Source organism: Paramisgurnus dabryanus, chromosome 5 (assembly GCF_030506205.2).
Source record: "Paramisgurnus dabryanus chromosome 5, PD_genome_1.1, whole genome shotgun sequence".
NCBI classification, from domain to species: domain Eukaryota; kingdom Metazoa; phylum Chordata; class Actinopteri; order Cypriniformes; family Cobitidae; genus Paramisgurnus; species Paramisgurnus dabryanus.
The window spans coordinates 48,082,365-48,108,231 of NC_133341.1; the positions used below are offsets into that span (position 1 = coordinate 48,082,365).

The following is a 25,867-nucleotide window of genomic DNA, read 5'->3' on the forward strand; positions in this document are numbered from 1 at the left end:
AAATACCGAACTTGTCCTTTAAGAATATGGGCCCAGCTCATTTGTATTTAAAAGGACACACCCAAAAATGGCACATTTTGGCTCACACCTGCAAAGTGGGAATTTTAACATGCTATAATAAATTATCTATAGGGTATTTTGAGCTAAATCTTCACACACATACTCTGGGGACATCAAAGATTTATTTTACATCTTTAAAAAGTCTTGAAATGTCCCCTTCAAGTTGGGATGTATAACTATACAGTATTTATTGCTACACGACATATGTGTATATGTAAAGTTTGTTAGTGATTAGGTGTTTTGAGCAGTTAATAGTAAAGAGCAAGCTACAGTACAAGCTGTTATTCACCTAACCTCCGGTGAATACAGATGTACATGCTGCACAAAATGGAAGACCTGCATTTTTCCTGAACACTTTACAAAACTATTCATTTCCACCATGATTTGTTAACAAACTCAAAGTCAGGTTTCAAAGAAAATCCTTGGGTTCCATGCTGGCAAATTGGTGTTTATTTGCACTCATAAATTTGACCATGACATTGTTTATTTTCTGCATAACTTGACTGACGAACGTAATCCTGACCTGGATGTACGAAAACAAGTCCTTGTTGTCCTGTTTGGAAGGATGTACTCTGGATCCCAGCCCTAGCAACCTGCTGGAAAAATTCCATAGTGGTATAATCACTCATGAAAACTACAGCAGGCTTCACAGGAGAGTCAATTTGGGATTTAGATGAATCTTCAGGGGCATCGTTCTCACTGTCCATTGAAGCACTCAAAGTAGGTTCTATGTTAATCAGGTTCATAGGAAAGTTCTCAGTTGGAACAGACTCTTTATTTGGTTCAAATGTTGGGGTGTCTGTGGTTGCCATCTCTTCCGATGTGGATGTGCTGTCCTCCTCTTCACTGAGGTGGAGGACAGTGGGTTTTACAACAGCCACAGGTTTTGAAGAGCTGCTGAGAAGAGATGCCTCCTTTTTCCTCTCAACAACACATACTGCACTGGGGTCACATGCCTCGCTCTCCTCCAGCTTCTTTCTGATGAGTGGCTCAAGGATATTCTGCAGATGATAAATAGGACAAAGAGGTTTGTATACATTCATCGAACAACTGGTAAAACACACAACCAATAAATGTAGACCTCAGCATCAATTGCAATATATCTCTACTGATCAAAAATGTAAAATTTGATTTATGACACATGCTTACCAGTTCATGGCCATTTTCGATTTTCTGAACTGCATTACTGTTTCCGGGATTTGGTATACTGGGCCAAAGCAGTTTCTTGGCTCTAAAACGTATGGCACAGAATTAATACACTTTATACCACGGATCTGTTTAATGCTTTATTCTGTTTGGTTAAGAAATGTTCAATGGATGTTGATAATTTTTCTGTAAACCGCACACCTAACATTTTAAATGTCTTAAAAATAGGCACCAGAGCAATGTTTGTGGTAAACGTGGTATAAGAGGATTAATTGACTCCGGTCCTTTGAATTATTTGAAAGTAATGCACATTTGCGTCGCACCACATTACCACCTTGGGTGCAGTGGCGTAGCGTCTGGGCATGCAGGGTATGCACGTGCAAATGGGCCCGGGCCAATAGGGGACCCGCCCTGGGCCCGCCCCAGGTTTTAATAAAACATTTTTTTTTAATTAATTTTTATTTGTGGCCGCAATAAATATATTTTGTATGCATATCATGTGTAGTGATTTCTTATTTCTCCATAATGTCTAATTTCTAAGTCATTTCTTGTTTGCGTTTCTTATTTTTTTTGTACTCCGCGGCTGCCATAAACTACTAAGCCATCATTTTTTTCATGACGCATCGCCGCGCCAAAAAAAAAAAAAACAGTGTGAGAGGTTTCTATAGCGGCTATCTACATGAACATTAAGGATGGACAAATATAAACATAAAAGTGGGGCCTTAAAGAGAAACGAGAAGGCAGAGAAGTTAGTCACGAGTCAAAAACTACCCAAAACATTTTGTTTTTCTTTATTTAAAGGCGTTCTAAGCGAATCTGCAAGACGTTAGTTATTGTTGATGTTTGAATTGTTTTCAAACAGACGGAGCGTAGCTAACCCCTCCCCCTCCCTTCCGTGCTTTCATGAACGCGCCCAACCCCCACCCTCAAATCCTTCTTGTCGTTTATTGGTTAGAATACTTTGTTATGGTTTCTGTTTGTAGGTTTGGCCACTGTTTTGTTATTGCCGTTTGTGAAGCCTGGGCTGTCTACAAAGATCGCGTTTATTTACAGTTTGATCAGCGGACAGGCAGCAAGCAGATAGTGAGGCGATGTTTGCTGTATGTAACAAAAATGTTTTATGGTCTAAAACGCGTCAATTCGCTTAGAGAACCTTTAAATCTACCCTATAAAGTAAAAAAGTAAAGTAAAAATATTTGACTACCTTATTAAAAGTATATGTTGTTTACAGACCTGCGCGCCACAGTTAACAGTGCCAACGGGCAAGGTTGGGGGGGCTTTGGCTTAAGGGGGCCCGTAATTTTTTTGCATATGGGCCCAGGACTGACTTGCTAAGCCACTGCTTGGGTGTGCATTATTTTTTATATATATATATATATAATTCAACAGCCCGTCATCAATTATTCCTTATGTGTACATTTAAGTCATTGAGTCATCTTTAAATGCATATAACTCAACCTGTGCAGTAGTCGACAGCTGAGGTGAACGGCAAGTAAAAGGATGATGATTCCCACGATGACTGCAGCTATAATGCTGCTCAAGGCTGTGTATTCTGCAACAAATGGTGTCAAAAAAGATATATATTTTTTATTTAAACCAAACACAAACCGTCCAAAACACATACTGTACTGTATGTCATTTACTAGATATAGTGAAAAGCATTAAGTTATAAAAAACATCAACTTAGTACTTTTCAACTAATTTAAAGTCATTAAAAAGAAATATTACTTTACCCAGCATGTTTGTAACAAATGGTTTGGGCTCACTGCGCTGGCCTTCCCCAGCTGCAGTAAACGCAGCCAGCTGCACGCGGTATGCACTGTTGCTTTTGAGCTTCTGCAACTGAAAGCTGTTCAGACTGGGATGCATTACAGTGACTGTCAGAATTAAATGATGCACAAAGACAATAATATTAGCTTTAAGATAGAAAAGGTGTAATCCAGAATCCTATTAATAGGCAACAGTTACATATACGGATATGATTTTTTGTTAGGAAGAAGGAAATTTAACAATAGCAGAGGCCTTGGTCATCTTCTCCAGTATGTGACAACTGCCTTGGCAAACTTAAATTTGGTGAGGTTCAGCTTTAGTTAACCGCAGCGCTTTGACACTGCATCTAATGTTTAAAAGTGCTCTTCCCAGATCAATGAGTATATTACAAAGTCAATGTCATTAAAGTCTATCTCAGAAAATTGTAAACCTGACAAAACATTTAACATCAAACGCAGGATGTCAGCGGGAGCATTATACATTCCAAAAGCCATGAATGTATAACTGAGGAAGTGGTCGGGAGTAACAAAAGCAGAGATTACAATGGCAGTGTAAGTTAAAAGGACACAACAGGTACTCAAACTCCACGCTCATTTATTGATATTTTAATCTCTGCTTGTAATCTCCCGACCACTTCCTCAGTTATACATTCATGGCTTTTCGAATGTATAATGCTCCCGCTGACATCCTGCGTTTGATGTTAAATGTTTTGTCAGGTTTACAAAATTCTGAGATATACAGTGTTGTTGTTTAATGGATTGACACTCATCTAATTCTATGTGACCCTGGCCCACTAAACCAGTCGTAAGGGTTCATTTTTTGAGACTTACACATTATCCGAAAGCTAAAATGAATAAAAATTAAAATGTTTTCCATTGATGGACAATATTTGGCTAGACGGTATGACGGTATATTCCGTTACCATGAAAAAAAATGTCAGATTCCGTGTATGCCATGGAATGTAAATAAGTGGGCGTGGCTAACTCAGCACTCCCGCATCATAGACTGAATGTGACAGAGAAATGGGAAATGATCCACTCATAATAAATGAACAAGTCATTTCTGTAATTTCATAATAAGCCCCAGTAAATCAGCGCAGGTCTCTCTCTCTCTCTCTCTCTCTCTCGCTCTCTCTCTCTCTCGCTCTCTCTCTCTCGCTCTCTCTCTCTCGCTCGCTCACTCAGTGCTCGTGAAAAAGTTTCTTATTGTTATGGAACTGCACCGCCAAATAAACAATGCACTACCCCCACAAAATGCTGTTAATAGATGTAAGGTTTTCATTTGTTTCTAATTAAAATATCCTACACTTATTTTAAGAAAAATTATTTATATTAAAGAGTATTCTAACTTCAGAGTTTTTATTTGATGATAATGCTGTCGGTTTACCTTTGAAGTGTTTGAATTTACTGCATATTTGTATTAATTCGTTTTATTCTAATTTATATATCCTAAATTTAACAAAAATAATTACAGTATGTGTATGTGCTGTGCTGCTCAGCTGCAGAGCCGGCTGCGCAGAAACAGACAAGAACAAAATGGTAGATAAAAAACAGCCAAGGTAAAGAGCTTGAAAAATTATATCCTGGCCAAATAACAGAGATGCGGATTCACACAGTATGCTACTAAAATGATCACAGGACCTTGGCGTTTGGCGAAATATGGTTACAAATTACAGACATGGCCAATTAGCATGTAATTAATATCACAGCCAACCTCCTATATTTAAATAATAAATTATTCTATAAATAAACATGCGACTAGTCAAATAATAGCAAAAATGAACGACTACTTGTCGGCTAAGGGGCCAATCACACCAAACGCGTTTATGGCAGTTGTAGGTGCCTTTTTTGAATGATATTCTAAGGGGCCAAACACACTAAACACGTTTATGGCAGTTGCAGGCGCCTTTTTTTAAATGATATTCTTTGGGCAGAGAGGGTATTTGTGCTGTTTAAACCTTGCGTTTTTTGCCGCCGGTCGCAGCACGTGTTTTTGAAGTAGCGCTGAGAGCAGAAAAGCAGTCGACGGCATTCACGTCTTTCCATTGTCCAATCGAATGAGGGGAGAGGCGGGCCTTACGTTGTGGTGAGGGAAGTTTACACTACTAGTCGACTAAGGGGCCAATCACACCAAACGCGTTTATGGCAGTTGCAGGCGCCTTTTGTGAATGATATTCTATGGTCAGTGAGCCTATGCATGCTGTTTATGTGCGCGGAACGCCTTGCGGTTTTTGCCGCCGGTCGCATGTTTTTGAAGGAGCGCTGAGAATAGAAAAGCAGCAGACGTCATTTGCGTCTTTCCATTGTCCAATCGAATGGGGGGAGAGGCGGGCCTTACGTTTTGGTGAGGGAAGTTTACAATTGCTTTGAAGAACCGGACTCCACTCGCTCACTGTCGTGTTTGTGCACCTCTCACCATCAAACAAGGTCAGAGCAAGCGTTCTCTTTTTAAAGTTTCTGCTAATATGACAGTTAACAGCAAAAGAGCGCTCACGCTTCAATATTTGATTGACAAGACACCTGACTCGGTGGTTGCCTAGCAATGTAAAAAGCCGCATCGCACTGCTCTTTTTTCATTTCCAAGCGTTTAAACCACGTTTGGTGTGATTAGCCCCTAAGAAAATCTTTGGTCGAGGGCAGCCCTGTAATTTATGCTAATATAGGTGGTAGTTAGTGCACTGAAATGTAAAAATGAAAACAAAAATGAAGGGCTGTCACTTTGCAGTAGAGGCAATAAAGAATAATGGTGTCAATCACTAGCAGCTGATTTATATCTTCCTATTAGTGGTGTAAACTTCCATTGCAGTACTAAAATCAACAAAGGCATAACATGCTTTAAAAGAGCGTTTGAAAAGCTGTATGTGAGAGTGCCTATTCATTATATCCGCTTGTCACAAATATTTGATGGTGTGACATCTATGTCCCACGTTCCCCTGACTTTTAACATGCTGACTACGCCCATTTACCAGTATCATATCTGAATTTACACTTACATGATTCAGTGTCATCCTCTATGTGGTAAATTTTGTAGCCTAGCAAGAATCCACGCAAATCTTCCTCGGGCACAGGGCTCCATGTGATCACTGAGGAATGCTGGGTAATGTTTAAAACAGTCACATTTCCAGGAGCACTGATAGGAACTGCAAGCAGAAACCGGTAGTCTTTTTAGCATTAAAGGATTAGTCAATTTTCTTTAAAAAAATCCAGATAATTTATTCACCACCATGTAATCCAAAATGTTGATGCTTTCTTTGTTCAGTCAAGAAGAAATTATGTTTTTTGAGGAAAACATTCCAGGATTTGTCTCATTTAAATGGACCCCAACACTTAACACTTAACTCAACACTTAACAGTTTTTTTCAACAGAGTTTCAAAGGACTCGAAACAATCCCAAATGAGTAGGGGTGTGACGAGACACTTAATCCACGAGACGAGACGAGACACGAGATTGGGTTCACGAGAACGAGACGAGACGATATTTTTACACCTTTTAAGAAGCCCTCGATGATAAAATAAATGAATAAGAAACTGAAATCATGTTATTTTTAAATGTTTTAACTAATCAAGGACTGCCCCTAACAATTATTTTACTAACTGATAATGAAGTAATTTGTTATTTTTGGGTAATAAAAATAGACCCAAGTGAGCAGTAGCCTTTAAAATTACATAATAACGAAGATGCAATAATAATTGGTTCAAATAAAGTATTAAAACCAAGTTACATTAAACAACATTACATTAATAAACACATTACATTTGTGGTCTATAAATAAAAAGCATTATGTATATATTATAACAAATGTCTGCAGGGGGCGATAGTAGACTCGTCTCTCGGATGCTATCTTCACTTTCACTTTAGACGGAGAAAAACGCTTATTTTTTAGCCAAACAATGTTTAAATCCATTTGAATATTTAATATACGTCCATTTCTTTACAATAGAAATGAACATGCAGACATTAAATCATGTAAACTCTGTGATGGTTTAATCTGCTGAGACTTCACATCTGACACTGACAACAGACAAACACAACACGTCTCAGACTTCATACGAGCTCCCAAACGAACATTATTGGAAACCCAAACAAAAAAGCAAATGCAGTAAAAGACAGAATATAATGCATGCACTATAAGAGGCTAATTATACCAACCACGCTTTAAACGCTTGGAAACGCAAGGCGCGATGCAATGTCTTTTTAAAAAAAAGAGCAGTGCGTGTCGACGCGGCTTTTAATATTGCTAGGCAACCACCTAGTCAGCTGTCTTGTCAATCAAATATTAAAGCGTGCGCTCTTTTGCTGTTAACTGTCATATTAGCAGAAACTTTAAAAAGATGACGCTTGCTCTGACCTTGTTTGAGGGTGAGAGGTGCACAAACACGCAGGAGAGAGTGAGCGAGTGGAGTCCGGTTCTTCAAAGCAACTGTAAACTTCCCTCATCACCACAACGTAAGGCCCGCATCTCCCCTCATTCGAGTGGACAATGGAAAGACGCGAATGACGTCGGGCGCTTCTCCGCTCTCAGCGCTCCTTCAAAGGCGCGTGCTGCGGCCGCCGGCAAAAACCGCAAGGCGCTCAGCGCGCATAAACAGCGCGCAAACGCTCCATGCCCATAGAATATTATTTAAAAAAGGCGCCTGCAACTGCCATAAACGCTCCATGCCCATAGAATATCATTTAAAAAAGGCGCCTGCAACTGCCTCCTCCGGAGGTCGCAAATGCAGGCTGCATACGTCATAAGGTTTATTTCAGATCATTAACTGAGCATCACATTCGCAAGTCGTGAGCATATTACAACAATTTGCGATTAACTAAATTATTAGTAAACTTTATAATTGTTAGTAGTCTCTAAAAAGACAGTCTTTATTAAGTAAATGCAGTTTAAAAATGCGACCTCCGAAGGATGCAGTCTTTTATTTGAGAAACCATAGATATGTATATAAAGGCTAGATGGCTCGTCCGCGCTGATGGCCAATTGAGTGGAACGTCCGCATTTTGGCGGCCATCTTAGGACAGGGCGCTCGCTCACTCGTAGCATTGAGTTTTAATGATGCAGGTACTTTTAAATGACCATAACTTGCTTAATTTTTTACCGATTTTCAAACGGATTGGTTTGTTATAAACGTCAAAGATGTACCTATGACACTGAATACGTATACTAAAAATAAATAAAAAATTCATGAAACATGTTAAAGCATCCAGAATTATAGCCACGTTAATAACGTTTGTAAAAAACCAAACCGTTTGTAAATCCGTCAAGAATTCAGCAAGTTACGAGCATTTTAGTTGGCGTATGTCACTCACCTTCCGTCCACAGCAGCAGGGAGCAGCACTATGGCAGCACTGACCTAAGATGGCCGCCAAGTGACGACACAGCTGACTCCGCCTTGAGCCATCTAGCCTTTATATACATATCTATGTGAGAAACGGCCAGAATTTCACCTACACAAGAAATCTCGCGAGACACACTTAATCTCGCGATACACATTTAATCTCGCGAGATCTCGTCGCACGAGATCTCGTCACATCCCTACAAATGAGGCATAAGGGTCTTATCCAGCGCGACCTCACGTAATATAGTGACATAGAAAGGTTACGTGTTACATATTTTTGGACCATTTCAAACAATAAACTAACACAAAGACATTAATTATTATCATTTGACATACAAAAACGTGGGAACGGTCCTCTTTCTCCACACTTGTAAAGACTGGGACATAAGTTCGCATACATCATCTGTGACCTCTTGACGTGATGACGCATTGCGTGAGGTCGCGCTGCCGCATCACAGGACCGCAGATAGACAAGAAGTTGTGGTTTAAAAGTGCATATTTTTATTTTTTCTTGTCAAAAATGACAATCGTTTTGCTAGATAAGACCCTTATGCCTCGTTTTGGATCATTTAGAGTCCATTGAAACTCCGCTGAAAAAAACTGTTAAGTGTTGAGTTAAGTGTTAAGTGTTGGGGTCCATTAAGGTCCATTAAAATGAGAAAAATCCTGGAATATTTTTCTCAAAAAAACATAATTTCTTATAAATATACATGTTCTTCTGTTGCAACTTCAATGAGAATTTTTTCATAAAATTATATTTGAAATCAATTATAAATAAATATTTGTCTGTTGGTCAGAATATAGTGAACTATATGCAGATTAGTTACATATATGAAGACATTTGAAGACATTTGTTTTTTACTTACTAGTCTATTTGGTATTTACTTGGAGTAACTGTCATACAGATATATATATATGTTCACTTTAGCCTTAAAGTGAACAGTTAGACGTTTCAGCAATATACGTTTTATCTACTGTGTCTGTGGTGTACATGTATATAAATTTAGTAAGCATAGATGAGAAGTGAGAAATGCTACAAAGATACAGACATTAAGTGAGAAATGCAAAACAGATGCAGCCTTTAGTACCATATCGAATTCTGTTCCATACTATAAAGAGGACCCACATATCATCAAAAAACAAATCATGTTATACTCATTGGTAAAAGTAGAAATTGTAACCTTGTTCAAAATCATATGAGCATTATGTTAAAATGCTTCACATCTCTCATGTGCATTCTTTCTACCAGGATGATATACTTGATCATAAAAAATGAGATACGTGAGTCCACGTCAAATCATGGAAAGTTTCTCTTGTAGTAAGGCATTTAATAGTAAGAATGCATTAAATTAAGTTACGAGTTGGGAAGGCTAATGGAACACATTACCGATTATATTTTACTGCATGCATTACTATAAATAATCGGTAGTGGAAACATTTTAAAAGTAACCCTAGCACCTCAATGTGTTAAACTTAACACTTACAGTACCTATGACTTTTAATACTACATTTTCTGCACATGACAATCTAGTTTGGCTGCTATAGCACATTTTTCTGTACTCTCAAAGTTCTCTTTGACTTCTTTAGACAACAAATGAATGCATGACAAGCTGGGCCAGCATGTAAACTCACAAACTGGTCTTTTTTGTATAATGACAAATATAAAGTATTTGTACTGACTTCCTTCGGTGAGGTAAGCTTGGGACGTGCCATAGGTTATTTCACTGTCATTTATGTTTTTCATGTTGCAGGTGTCTTTGTATGATCTTTTGTGCAGGACGAAGTAATACCTCACATAGGGTTGAAAAACTGCAAAGAAAGACCAAATAACAAAAGCGTTATTGAGATTAGAAATGGTTGACACCAAAACCAAACCCATCTATTTTATTAGGTCTTATGGAAAGCAGGATGATCAGTAAACGATGACTTAGGTCCTTTTTGAGATACAGTCTAAGATTGAAACCATCCATGGGTGATGCTGCAGTCACATAAGACTTTCAGACCCCTGCATATCCGGCGGGTATATAATAACACGCTAAAAATTGAATATGACAAACATGGGCAAGTCTTATATCAAATGAAAGCTCTAACTCTCAGGAATAAGGCTACATCGTTATTTTTGTTCTGTTATCATCACATATCCAACAATCGTCGAATGAATAATGAGGTAAAAAATCGTCTTTTGTGAATTTATGTGAAAGTTGACGGTGAACTGCGTCAGATAGCACAGATAGCCACAAATGATACACCATCTTTTAGCTTAGGCCCTACTCTAAAAAAGTAGTCCATTCACAGCATTTTCTTTGGTTGTGTGCTTCATTTTATTCACACATCATGGATTTCAACGTGTTTGCATGGCTATGGTTGTTTTTGTTTTTACGGAATAGGATTGTGAAATACTGTTACTCAATCTGGTCGCACGTCTTTATGTGATAAGATCAGAGTTCACCAATTTTGAACTTTAAAATGTGCCAAAATGTGCATTTTTTTTTCATATGAGCTTATGTTTCTGGTTTGCCGCACGTGCAAGCATATGCATGTAACTCAATAGAACGAAACATCCATTTTTTACGAACGAGCAAATCATCAAATAATATTACTGTACAGTAATACTCTACTAAGAAAGGAGAACAGTGTGTTTTAGACCCGGGTCCAAATGACATATTATGACTTGATATAAAATATTAATTTAATTTTTTATGGTCTGTCATGGACCCAGTACCACATATGAGATACTGTTTGAAAGCTTAAAATCTCTACTTTCTGCAGATATGCATCACTTTGAAATATATTTTACTGTAAGAAAGTTATTTACATTTAATTGATACTATCACCCCCCCCCATTTTTTTTATATGATTTAATATTTACATATTTCATATTTTTCAAATATGACAAACATGGGCAAGTCTTATATCAAATGAAAGCGCTTACTCTCAGAAATAAGATTAGCATCACATGTCCAACAATCGTTAAATGAATAATGAGGTAAAAAATTGTCTTTTGTAAATTTATGTGAAAGTTGACGGTGAACTGCCTCAGATAGCCACAAATGCTACACCATTAGCTTTGGCCCTACTCTAAAAAATGTGTCCATTCACATTTTTTTCACACATCATGGATTCCAACGTGTTTGCATGGCTATGGTTGTTTTTGTTTGCACGGAATAGGATTGTGCAATACTGTTACTTAATCTGGTTGCACGTCTTCATGTGATAAGATCAGAGTTCACCAATTTTGAACTTTAAAATGTGCCAAAATGTGATTTTTTTTTTTGCTTACGTTTCTGGTTTGCCGCACGTGCAAGCATATGAATGTAACTCAATAGAACGAAACGTCTTATGTAACAGCAGCAAAAGTAACAAATTTTACGAATGAGCAAATCATCAAATAGTACTACTGTACAGTAATACTCTATTCACTTGTTCTTCATTGGAGTAAAAATAGGAACATTACTGCTCTCAGTAATCTCAGTTATCTCTTTGTGCGTCATCCATGTATCCATGTAGAATGATCGGAAAGCTGGTATCTGTCCTCTTGCCCACCACTCTACAGAGAAACACACACTTGAGGCGGAGCTGTTCCACCACAGACTGAAACTGTTGTTGCTTTTTATGCTGACATTGAATGGGCCAAACCAATCTAAAAAATAAATCAAAAAGGCAAATAATTCACAGCTTTTCGATGCAACTGAACCAATTCCTTTACCCATAATGTAATTTCTATTACTGCAGCATAAATATACTGAATCCCAAAGGATAACAAAATTCATGCATTTGTGTGTACTACAAAACTTGAGTGTTACCCTGAGTATTCTGCAGGGAGTCATCCATGTCGTCTATGATTATACTGGCAGCAGGGGATGATCCAGCACTGTTAAATGCCCTGATGCTAAAGTTGTAGCTGGAGTAAGACAGAAACAGGGTGATGGTTGCATCTTTGGTGGTGAAACTGTCATCCTTGATGGACTCCCCAGAGACTTTTCTTACAGTTACAATGTAGTAAGTCACAGCCTCACTGTGTGCATACTGAAAGAAAAAGGGGAGAATTCCTGTTTGGATTTTTCAATGCTAAACGAATCAAATGGGATCAATAAGTATTAAATGTAAAAGAAAGGAGAACAGTGTGTTTTAAAATGATTACTTAAGAAGTGTAAACATCGATCAAAACATTATCCACTTTATAAAATACACTAAAAGTCACTGTAAAGTCAATCTTGAAAATTGTTTCTAAAAAATTAGAAATGTTAGAAATGTATTGCTAAAACACGCCAAAACGACTGTAAACTATGTAGTTGTAAATTGCAGAGTTAGGTCGTTAAACAGTTTTTCACCATTTCTGTGTACAGAATTATTTGGGCGGGGTTAAAACTGTGGTTAAACAACACACTTGAGCCACCACACATGGCCACGCCCCTAACACAATCACGAGCATTCATTCCGGTTGAAAGAGACAACTTTGTTGTGGGTGTGGTTTCAGCACAGACAGCGGACACGCCCCACTGCTTGAGAGTAGAAAATGCTGCCTATTTTCTAAACTTATTTTATTTATTTGGCGTTTTTTCCCAGCATTCAAAATTGGTTGGGTGGTTAATAACACATTTTTCTGTGGTGTGACAAACTCACATTTAATATCTTACTTTACAAGGACTTTAATAATAAAAATAAGATCCAACTATAATGAACTAATTGTGATAAAAATAAACAATAGAAATATGAAATGTAGTTTAGCCAGTAAGATCTTATTTCACCCCTAAAAGATTCTTATTTGGTCCAATGAAATCCTTCAAGATTTTAGTATGGATATCTTGCACACATTAGTTTAGGATGTTTTGACTACCAAAACCAGTAACATGCAATACAATAAATTTGTGGTTTGGGAAAAGTACCTTCCACTTCACAATCACTTTTCTTTGTCCTGCTGATACATAAACTGGATCCTTTACATGGTCTTGAATCTCATGCTGAATGTATGGGGCATCGGTAAGTTCTGAGGAGAACATTATGAAAATACATTTATTATATTATCAAACAGTAAAGATGGAGTGAGTAATTTGTGCAAAACTGATTGGCCTGATATAATGTGTTTATGTTTAGGTGGGATTATCTTTGAAAACAACAGAAAGTGAAAGAGTTTTTCGACCAAAATGTTATGTTATAAAATTATTCTAGGTGTGACCTCCTTTATCTTGCAGGACCATTCCTTTTCCTGCAGAACCATTCCCTTTCCTGCGGGGCCTTTAAAAGATGGAGTAATGTGTGCAAACTGATTGGCCTGATATAATGTGTATATGTTTAGGTGGGATTATCTTTGAAAACTACAGAAAGTGAAAGAATTTTTTGACCCAAATGTTATGGTAACATTTTTCTAGGTGTGACCTCCTTTTTCTTGCAGGACCATTCCCTTTCCTGCAGAACCATTCCATTTCCTTCAAGGCCATTCCCTTTCCTGCAGGGCCATTCAATAGGTGCAAAAACACTGCTTAAAATAGGATGACCATACGTGCCATTCTTCCCAGACGAGTCCTGGCAAGGAATTCGGTTGCGTCTTCCGGAATTCGTATTTGTCGACCACATACTGTACATCTAGAGGATTATTATTATTATTACAGAAGAAGAATGAAACTACGATTGTATGCGTTATGTTTTTAACTGAATGGCCTATGCGGTCAACAAATACGACTTCCAGAAGACGCACAGAAATCCTGTCCAGGACGCGTTCGGGAAGAATGGCACGTATGGTCACCCTACTTTAAATGCTCATAGACTTAAAGAATATTCATAATGCATTTTGAAGTTCGCACTGAAAATGACTTCTTCAAGTGGACTATTTTAGGGAATAGTCAAAATTGTTATAATAGTAAATTAAAACTTAAATTAAGGCAGAAGAAAGAAGTGACACTAGTGCACTCTCAGTGAAAGGTACAAGAAGGTACAAAAGGTGTCACTGGGCTGGTACCTTTTTAAAAAGTACACTTTTGTACCTAAAAGGTATAAATCTGTACCAAAAGGTACCATCACAGTGATAACACTTTTAATTCTGCTGGGTTGTTTTCAAAGGAACAGTATGTAAGAAATTTCTATCAATGAATCATAAAATGGCCCTGATATGTCACTAGACATTAAGAAATAATGTTCATTTCAAATACTTTTATCACTGACAACAGTGGTCCGGCCAGGATATTGTCATTTAAAAAGTGGAGTTGCAGCCCTCAACTGATGTTTATGTTGTCATGTTGTGTTTTGGTCTGATGCACCACCCTCCATCTATCTACCAATCACGAAGTCAGTAGTGTTTCAGCATCCGAATTTGTCGGATAAAAATGTTACGAAACCGAAAGACCTCGTTATGAATCCAAAATACATGACAAAGTCTGAAATAAAACAAGGATTTGTATAGGAGATGCCTTTGAAAGATGAAGACAGCTGAAAAAGGAGAAGAATTTGAATTTGCACTGATCACTGCAAATGGATGTTATATTGTGAATCCTCGAGGTTGCCAGATAGTATAGGCTGCAGGACCATACTGGCTGCTAGGAGAAGCTTCCAATGGCATGCGACTATTCCAACACAGTAAGTTTTTTTTCTGTTTTTTTTTTGTTAAACCTTTTATGCCAGCAGCGCGAGTCTGTAGTTACTATGGACGCGCTCTTTCATAATACAGGTATGATGTCATTTTTTGAATGAGCACATTCCGATATAACCTCGTTGCATAAAATGTATTATTAATTTTGCTAGAGCATTTATTTCATGAAACAGCACTTCGAAAGGACATCTAAACCCTTTATTGTAATGATATATGGCATGACAAGTTTATTACCCTTCTTCATTAATTGTAAACTTAATGGTTTGTAAACAAAGACCTGATCAGCCTAAAAGGTTTAACAGAAAAAACATATTGTGTTGGACTCATCACTTGCCATTGGAAGCTTCTTGATGTAGCCAGTATGGTCCTGCTGGATCGTGCAGCCTAAACTATCTGGCAACCTCGTGTCAGGGGGGATGGGATACACCGCTCTACAGTAATTTGAAAGTAATTGCAGTACCATTTTTGGCCACCATCCTACATATGGTTCCGTTAACCCAACACTGTAAAAAAATTCCGTAGAAATTGCAGCTGGGTTGCCGGTAATTTACCGTAGAATTAAATTTATGTTTTTTACTGGCAATATTTTGTTCAAAGTTAAATGAACATTAAACATTTACAAGTCTTTGTCTTTACAGAGTAAAACTAAAAAAACAGCATCAAGCAAAACGTTCTGGGAAACAAAATCTGAAGCAAAAAACAGAAAAAGGTTGATGATGATTTCTGGTTCCCAGAATGCTTTGCATGAGGCTGTTATTGTATAGTTTTATTCTGTAAAGATAAAGACTTGTTAATATTTAAAATTTATATAACTTTGAACAAACTCTTGCCAGTAAATAACATAAATGTAAATCTACGGTAAATTACCGGCAACCCAGCTGCAATAACATGGTAATTTCTACGGATTTTTTTTACAGTGAATGCTTGGTAAATATTGGACAAGTCACATAAACCTATGATGGGTTGTTGTTAACCCAAGCATGAAACAACCCAGCACAGGTTTATTTATTAAACAGACATGTGTTCTGTACCATATTTACCCAGCATTGGATTTAACACAACCCAGCAGAATTTATTTTAGAGTGAACTTTTGTACCTTTTTTCTGAGAGTGTGGTGCCCATTAAAAAAAACACCCTAACACATCCCCTAACTACCTAACACCCAAAAATTATTAATAAAAGTCTTCAGCATCTGAGACATCCTTTTCTTTTTCTTGCACCTTTGTGTGGCTTCCCTTTCCTGCAGGGCCATTCAATAGGTGCAAAACGCTGCTTAAAATGCTCATAGACTTTGAGAATATTCATAATGCATTTTGAAAGTGGACTATATTAGGATTGAATAGTGAACAATAGGGGGAATAGTATATAGGGGACTATTTTAAATTACATGAGAGGTTTTTACAATGCTTAACCCTGGGTAATATACTTTGTAAAGTACGCTTTTAACACTGGTTAGACAAACGTTTCACACATGTAATTTAAAAGCAGAAGTAAATTTGTAATTTCTGACACCCAATCAGAAATTTAACAGCATGTGCTTAAAGGAATAGTTCACCCAAAAATGATAATGATTATTTACTCACTGTCATGTTGTTACAAACCTGTATACATTTAGTTGTTTTGATGAACACAAAGGAAGATATTTTTGAGAAATGTTTGTAACCAAACCATTTGTGGACCCCATTTACTTCCATAGTATTCCTTTTTCCTACTATGGAAGTGAATGGGGTCCACAAACGATTTGGTTACAAGCATTTCACTAAAAATCTTCCTTTTTGTTCATCAGAACAAAGAAATTGATACAGGGTTGTAACAACATGAGAGTGAGTAATGATAACCAAATTTTTATTTTTGGGTGAACTGTCCCTTTTAAAATCTAGCCACAGAAACCCTTTGCATTGGACCTATAATGAGTAATTGGTGATGCAGGGCTGATGAGATCAATGAGTTATTTATGCATGACTTGGAATTGAATAAATAGGAGGTATCTGTGAAAATAAGACAGAAAGAGGGAAAGAATACGTGGACGTAATAGAATGTTTTGTCATTTTCTTGCTATTCTATGCTGCGTGTGTGTCAGAAATTAAACTCTATAAACAGCCCATACAACAAACGTACTGTATACTTAGAAAATTACTCAACTTACCACGTGGGACAATGATGACTTCACCAGGAGGACACTGGGAACAGTCTGCATTGGTAATGCACTGTATTTGCATCTCATATGACAGAAAAGATGTCAGATTCCATATATAACATTCTATGTTGTTTATAGATAGTTGCTACAGAGGAAAGGGAAAAAACATAGTACGCTGTGATGCCATAGACTGAAATGAGCACATTACAAAATATTTTGTACAGATCTGCCACACTGTAAAAAATTCTTTGCTGCCTTAAAAAATTTTGTTAAATCAACTCAGATTTACAAGTCATGTCAACAGAGATGAGTTAGCACAACTTATAAAATATAGTTGAGAAAAGTCAAGTTATAACAACTCACCTGTAATTATAACAACTCATCTTTAGTCAAGATAAATAATAGTAAGTTGAAATGACTTGTAAATCCAAGTTGATTCAACAAAAAATTTTTAAGGCAGCAAAGTATTTTTACAGTGCATGCACACTTAAGAATAACTTGGCATGCTTAATTCGCATGCTTAAGCAATCGATTTGCCTTTATGGCAAAGCATTTTTTGTTTAAAAATATCTTTTTTCCCTAATTGATACTGTTTACAGAGTCACCCCACAGGTTCTTAAACACAAATAAAGATATACATTTTCAAATACTGCATCATAGTGTTATCTGAAATTGGAACAGATTTGTTACATTTGGCAACCCGTTCTTGCTTTCATGAGAAAAGGCTTTACAGACCAAGTTTTATTTGTAATTGTTAACTTTGTTGTTTCTCTCTTTCCACCAACTTAATTATTTATTAGAGAGCCACACAGATCCAAAATCGAAACTGACCTGTATTGCAGTGTGTCATGTAGCTGTCCATCAATGTAAACAACGTGTAAAGTAGTTGAACCAAAAAGTGCACGATTAATAAAGTTATTGGCTTCTAAAGTAGGGAGTCGACTCTGAATCGTTGAAACGAGTCGTTATATGGATTGAATCTCCTGCCTGTCTTTATCCACGTCACACGAACGCATCCACGTCACACGAAATACTAATCTCCGCCTACAGCCTTACCCGCGGGAGAAACGAAAACTATGACCCGCCCACAGCTAGTTAGTGTGTGTAAACATCAGCTCACGCTGTGTTTTCAGTTTGTGTTGTTTTCACTACCAAAGGAGACTTTTTCAATGAGGGATATACTAAACGTGTCTGGCTGTGAAGAATCAGTGGTTAAAATTAAATTTTAATGGAGGGATTTAGACGTTTGGCAATGAAAGATGGTTCAGTACCCACTTTATTTGGAACAACATGCGTCTCCTAACCACAACCTGTAAGTATGATTATAGCTACATACTTGGTTAAATGAGTTTAAAATGTCTATCATCATTTTTATTGCTTGGATTAATGATGAATGATGTCGTTGTCAGAGAGTCACGTTAGCAAGCGGTTAACACATGCTGCACTTTCGGTTTTGCTATGACCCGGTTATTTTACATAAATGCTTAAATGAGTGTAAAATGTCTTTAGTCGTTTTTATTGCTTGGATTAATGATGAATGATATCGTTGTTTAAACGCTATATACTGTCAGAGTCACGATAGCAAGCGGTTAACGTAACTCATGCTCACTAAGGGTTTTGCTATGACCCGGTTAGTTTACATAAATACTTAAATGAGTGTAAAATTGATAGTTTCGATCTTCGTTGTTATTGCTTGGATTAATGATGAATGATTTTGTTGTTTAAACTGTTAATTTACTGTCAGAGAGTCACGTTAGCAAACGGCTAACGCATGCTCACTTACGGTTTTGCTATGACCCGATTAGTTTACATAAATGCTTAAATGAGTGTAAAATGTTAGTTTCAATCGTCGTTGTTATTGCCTGGATTAATGATGAATGATGTGTATTGATGTTGACAATGTCTTCTCAGTAAATCATGTTAGCACGAGGTCAATACATGTTGCACTATTGTTGGTCTGTGTCACTGATCTGTAGTCTGTGCGACTGATCTGTGATCTGTGCAAAGACACTCTGTCAGTTGACCAATCAGAGCAGAGTAGGCTGCTGGAAGGTGGGGTTTAGGCAGACTTGAGTCGTTAAACGGCTTCACACGAATCGTTTGGGGATCTCTGAGAAATGGGGTAATTTTAAATTTATATTTTGAGACAATTACAGTGTTTTTTGACCTTGCATGCATTTAAACCTGTTGTCCGGGACTTATAAACAGTGATAGGATGCTTAAAATTGTCATCTTACTGGCTCTTTAAATAGTATTAATTTTCTGGACCATGTATTAAATTTCTCTATAAAGAAATTCTCCATGCACTGCAATATATATTATATAACAGAGGTGCTGCCACTTTTGGAAGACCCTTTTTATACAGATTATACAGTTAGAAATACTTTTATTTATGCATACACATTCATTTAGCTTAAACCCATGCCAGGTTTTAGCTATGAGGCCCATATCTTTAACCACAAAGCCACACCACACCCAGCAGCATACAGTGTTCTCTCTAATATACAGTACATTAACCCACACTCTTATTGTACACTGTATGGGGGAGTTGTTATGCTGGGTTGATCAATTCTCACACATCAATTAAATAAAAAAAAAAAAAAAAAACAAGTTGCCAGAACTCCATTAAACAGAAAAGGATGTCTGTTAGCGAGATAAACGGGTCTTCTTTAAAACTAAATGTTTACAGCAGCACATCAACAAAATGAGACATTTTGTCATAAAATATTATTTAAATTAGCATTTGTTAAAGGATTGATTGTGTTCTGTATCAAAAAAATAAATAAAAATAAAATGATAATTGGACTTTAGAGTTAAATTCTACAAATATAGTATTCATAGTATTGTTATTGATATTTACCTCTTTCCACTCTGTAGAGTTGAACTCTCTGTACTTTACAGAGAACTTTTGTGTAATATGAGTCTCATCCTCCCCCCATTTTACTTGAACATACATATTTCCTAATTTTCGTTCAAAAACTACTGCTGATGGAGGACTGCAAATTTCTGGAATTAAAGAAAAAACATCTTAATGTGGAATCACTAATCCTGTCTGAATTTTAAAGCTTTTCAAGTCAAGGAGTAATGTCTGCATACAGGTAGGTTGAACTCAACAGGTGATAAAAAATAAGTTTATTACTATAATATTAAGATGTGTTATTTATCAATAAATGTATCAATATATTTACATAGTTAAAAAAGTTACATACTCATCTGTGATGGAAGACCACTTAAACGTTTGTAGGTACAGCTTCTCTGATCTTCACTTGTTGCAATAACATAAGCTGTCATTTTGTAATCTGGAATTACACGGAAACCGTCTGCGATGGAAGTTGTGTTCTTCTGGTTAACATTTGCACATCTGCACTTCCTCCTATTCACAGAAAACACACGGCTTCCAGGTATCTCTCCAAATGTTTCTCTTTTCAAATGGAATAATAAGCACTGTTAAACTTATAAATGGATGGACACAAGCGGGCTAAAGTTTATAACCTTAAACAGTTGATATTATCATTAATTTTCACTTACTGTTTAATGCAAAGTGTGTATGAGGTTGAAATATCTCCGGGTTTCCACTCACAGATGTAAAACATTTTTCCATTTTTTATAAAGCATGTAAAATCATTTGCTCCTTTGAAATGAGATATATACAATTGTAAAAACAGTCAAGAAACCTTCAATTGAACAAGGCATTTGAAAACCTTGCAAATAAATATTTTCTATTGAACAATAAAGGGTTCATCTTTTTTTATTTAAGAAAAAAATTATAACATTGTACAGTTTTACATATCCACAATGGCTCTGTAATGTAATAACTGCACAGGATGCAATAAATATGACATTATTCATTAAATACAATGCTCATAATGTAATAGTTTTTCTCAAAACATAAAAAAGTCTTGAGCTCATAATAACTTTTTTTCATAAACTAATAATGATTTTTCATAATACGTTAAATTTACTACATTATGAACACACTGGAACTTAGATACATGATACAAAAATTAGATAATAATATTAACCAAATGTTTTCAGCACGTATTATATGTTCATCAAATAGTTTCGCTTTGAATCCGCTTAATCCCACCCTAACGGCATTCACAAATATCCTATTGTTGGTAGATTCCGTTAACTGCCACGATGATTTCGTACCAAAGACCTCTAAGTGCAAGGAAAGTGAATTAGGTGAACATGTACAAAAGACAGTCAAATATAGTAATGAAATTCCAAAAGAGAGATCTTTAATCACTGGCTATTGTTATGTATCTGTCTTGTGTTCTTGGTTTATATGTCATGTCTTTTATTTTGAAATCATTTACAGCCAGGTTTGTCTCTTGTTTTATGTGTGTCTTGATTTGATTGGCTCCATTGTATTAGTGATGGGGAAACTATACTGTCAAAAAAGCACCGTCCTTCGGATGAGACAATAACCCGAGGTCCTGACTCTCTGTGGTGGTTAAAAATCTCAGGATGTCCTTCGAAAAAGATTAGGGGTGTGCACCGGCATTCTGGCAGTGTTAATTTTGGCAGCAAATTCTGATTTAGTCTTAGTCTTTTGAAAAACACACCATTTAGTTTTAGTCATTTTAGTCATCTGAAATCTTTTAGTCTTAGTCTAGTTTTAGTCGACTAAATATCATAAGAGTTTTAGTCTTAGTCTAGTCTTTAGTTTTTTAGTCATTGGAAGTATCCTCACTCTGTTATGGAATGGTAAGGTTTAAATATGCAATACAAACCCAGATTTAATGGTTGTTGTAGAAAACACGTATTTTATTTTATAAAATGACCGTGGCTTTCTTACAAAAGATAATCTCACATAAAATAAGCATAAGGCCCGCTCTACCTAAGAAATATACATGGTCCCAGAAAAAGATATGCATTCTCTTTGAATGACATGCACACACAGACACACGCACGCACGCACGGCAGACAGACAGACGCACTTTTTCCAGTCATGTAACAGCACAACATCTACTATAATAGTAACGTTACACATTTCATTCCATTTGAGGACACTGAGTATTTATACTCAGTATTAATTCAGACAATCCAATACAATCAATACAGTTCAGATGTGTATTCCTTTCGTTTCTAAGTTACTCCAAGTTTAGCGAAAACACAATGGTTTATCTGATAAAATAACCTTAGTGTGTATGCTTACCTTCGCATGTATTTCTGGATGAGTCGTCTTTACAGGCGGTCTTCTTGTAATATTAGGTGTGACCAGATTAGACGTTAGCTCTGACATTTTTGTTGTCAATGAGACATGTCTTCGGACCGGGTGTACTGCAAAACGTTAGCGTGTTGCTAACGAGCGAAGTCAACTGACATCAGCCAAAGCTGGGTAACTAAGACTGTACCTAGAACCACTAGTGGCCCAGTGGTTCATGTAGGTTGTCTACAAACCGGAAGGTTGGTGGTTCAATTCCCGGCTCCACCGGACCAAGTGTCGAGGTGTCCTTGAGCAAGACACCTAACCCCAGCTGCCCCCGACAGCCTTGCATGGCTGACACCACCGTCGGTGTATGAATGTGTGAGTGAATGGGTGAATGTGAGGCTAATTGTAAAGCGCTTTGGATGGCCATAGGTCTGTTAAAAGCGCTATATAAATGCAGTCCATTTACCAATACCAAATATAATTTAGACAACCTATTGTGAAAACGAACTTTGCAGCGGGTTTTTAAAATGCCTCTGCTGCCTGCATAGATCAACCTACCCTCAAAGATTAGCTCTGAATGGATTTCTTCACAACTTGTCCCACAAAATGAGTAGCTCTGATTGGATCTCTTCTCAGTTGGCCTACTAATCACCTCCTCATACTAATTGGCTATATCACTCTGTCTCCTCTCCACTAATAAACTGATGTGTGGTGGGCGTTCTGTTGCAATATGGCTGCCGTTGCTTAAGTTGTTTATGTTAAATCCAGATGGTCATCCCAACAAGGAATCTGTTCAGGACTTCATGAATTGAGGTTATAATGTTTGATGGGATGAAACCATGTTACAGTTTTGTTTTACTAATTGTATGGATGACCATATTTATGAACAGTTGCCTTTGGGCCTTAACCACTGGTCTTTAGTGAAATATATTGATTTTGTTTTGCTTGGATCTTACGTTACTGTGGGTGAATTTGAGATGACACAAAAGATTTTCTATGCCCCTACTGTCATGTTTGGAATTGCTCACGTTATGCCTGCTATACCATAGCCAGCTCACATCATGCCTGGCTTGCCACAGCCTAGTCAGGGCAAGCCTGCTACGCAAGTGGCCCCAAGTCAGGTATCCTCAGAGGCATCAGAGATATTCCCTGTCTGCAGTGTTACCGGTGGTGGCAAAAGCGTTGTTGTGTTTTTGGGCCACACACTGCATTACAGTGCCCACAAAGGTCACTGCAGCCCATGAACCTGAGTCTCCTAAGCCACCTGCCACATCCAAGATGGCCTCCACCAAGTCTGAATGTATTCCCAAGTAAGACTCCACAACATCTGAACCTGTTCCCAATGTGGCTGCCGCCATGCCTGAACATTTTCCCAAGATGACCAACACCATGCCTAAACTTGTTCCCAAGATGACCGCCCCCATGCCTGAACTTGTTCCTAAAATGGTCGCCAAACCTCAACCTGTTCCCAAGATCACCCCATGCCAGACCCCATAGCCAAGATGGTCGCTCCCTTAAATATTTTTTGGGGGAGGGTAGGAAGGGATGAGAGCACAGAGGACATTGCCGGCGTGTCTAAGGGTGTTTTCACATCTGTAGTTCGGTTCATTTGTTCCAGACCATAAGCAAAAAATTATACATTGTAGCTTTTTAGCAGTTTTGGTTCCTTTTCACACCACACTGATTGCTCTAGTCTGACCCAGTTGAAACAAACCAAAATTCTGTCATGTGATAAGATCCACATCACTCATTGGCCATATGTATTTGAACGTATTTCCTAAACTACTTCTCGATTTTTCAGAATCAACGTGCGCAAAATTCCAACGGAACCCCGGAAGTAAACAAAAAGGAGGAAAATACAGCAGACACTGTGGACATATGACTGCGTGCTGTAATTATATCAAACTGTTCGTTTCCAGAATGAATCGCGGATGCGGCTTGAAAACAACAATTGTAATGCACTACAAACGACGGAGACACTCTTCAAGGAGGTCTCGGTCCGCTTGTTTGGTCCGCTTTTGGTGCGCACCAGATTTCGATTTCTGCATTCTCACCTGCCCAAACAAACTGCACCAAGTGAGCAATCGAACTCTGGTACGATTAAACCGAACAAAACGAGGCAGGTGTGAAAGCACCTTAAGCTGCTGCTCCAAGGCCCAGGCCTGTCAGTGCCTCACGGTCCTTTGTAGGTTATTGTTTCATTGTATTGTGTAGTGTTCAGGTCTTGTTTATTGTCTTGTCTTGCCATGCCACAGATTTATGTTATTATCTTATGTGTTATTAAAGTTATCTGTACTTAGAACTTCATCTCATGCTGTTTGGAGTATGTTACAACTGTAACCTTTCCATTGCTAATAAAGTAAAATGACACATGAGCCTGATAAAAAGTGCTCATTTACAAGAAAACATTTCAGATGCACTTAGGGTTTTGTATCCAAACTCCTCACTTGTTAATTATTATTACTCAGTACTTAAAGGGATAAATCACCCAAAAAAATTTTTATTCCGTCATCATTTACTCACATTTATGTTGTTTCATACCTGTATGAGTTTCTTTTTACGGTTTAAACCAAAGAAGAAATTTTGAAAAAAGATGCTATGCACAGTTGACGGTACCCACTGACTTCATAGTATTTCTCCTACTATGGAATTCAATGGGTACCGTCAACTGTGTGCTTACCATCCATATTACTCATACAGGTTTAAAACAACAGAAAGGTGAGTAAATTATGACAGTATTTTCATTTTGGGGTGAACTATCCCTTTAAATGTATAATTACATTACAGTGACATCGTAAAATAAAGTGTAGGCTAATACATTCTTTTGGTTTTAAAAACCAAAACATTAAAACTATAACATTAAGATCATATTTTGAGGAATTTATAGTGTAATACATTTTCATAATGATTGTTACAACATTATAGGCTCAATATTTTATTAGGTTTTGAGATAATTATTACATTATGAATATTTTATTGCATTATAATGTAGTACTTATTATTTTATGTACAGTTATTATGCAGTTATTACATTATGAGTTGTTAAAGGTCCTTCTTACCTTCTGTGAAGTTACATTTTGTGTTTACTGTACAGGGAGATTTGCCGCAGTCACAGGATCCTAAAAAAAAACCGAACGGTTTTAACCTTTAAGAAAACAATCTGTGTTGGTAATGTAATATCTAAGGCAAAATAACCAGCTCAAGAACGCTATTAATCAGAAAATAATTGGAAAAAAATTTTTTGCTGAAGATGCTGCAACCACTGAAGAGCCATTATTTCTTTAGCAGGAGCACTTTTAATAGAAAAGTCAAGTATTAAAACTAATGCAAATATGCAAGGAACTTTAGTAGCCACTTAACAGACACATACTGAATATATACACGCATATATCACAGACTAACATGTACTTACCGCTTGCTTTGGAAATAGCTGTGCGAAGAGACACGAAACCTGAGATTAATAAAACTAATTCAAGTTTAAGAAAGAAACCTTCCATATTTGCACTATAGCAAAGCACTGTATACAGTAGCATGCGACTTTGTAAGTGTATAAAAGTGAAAGCATATACTGTACCCAGAGTGAAATAAAAGAGAAGAGATAAATATAAAGCATCCGAACACTCGCGCATCGTCGCCTCTTCTGAGCGTCTATTTCACTAAATGAACTCACAGCCTACGAACTG

The 25,867-nt window shown here is 37.1% G+C and overlaps 1 protein-coding gene across 6 annotated transcripts; it reads right to left on the reverse strand.

Moving 5' to 3' along the window:
- LOC135774442 (interleukin-12 receptor subunit beta-2) lies at positions 1 to 25,867 on the reverse strand. 6 transcript variants are annotated; one of them, XM_065284549.2, is made up of 16 exons: positions 25,759 to 25,867; positions 25,597 to 25,635; positions 25,244 to 25,303; positions 20,555 to 20,657; positions 20,236 to 20,447; positions 19,887 to 20,032; positions 17,036 to 17,171; positions 13,193 to 13,293; positions 12,110 to 12,332; positions 11,761 to 11,946; positions 9,987 to 10,115; positions 5,969 to 6,115; positions 2,940 to 3,083; positions 2,665 to 2,758; positions 1,210 to 1,291; positions 2 to 1,061 (listed from the first exon to the last, which is right to left on the reverse strand). In XM_065284549.2, the coding sequence occupies exons 1-16, from the start codon at positions 25,811 to 25,813 to the stop codon at positions 510 to 512; spliced, it is 2,409 nt and encodes an 802-aa protein (XP_065140621.1). In that variant the 5' UTR covers positions 25,814 to 25,867; the 3' UTR covers positions 2 to 509. The 6 variants fall into 6 exon arrangements, with proteins under 6 accessions (XP_065140623.1, XP_065140621.1, XP_065140622.1 ...); XM_065284550.2 differs by having other exon boundaries at positions 25,597 to 25,614; positions 25,759 to 25,848; XM_065284552.2 differs by lacking the exon at positions 25,597 to 25,635 and having other exon boundaries at positions 25,759 to 25,853.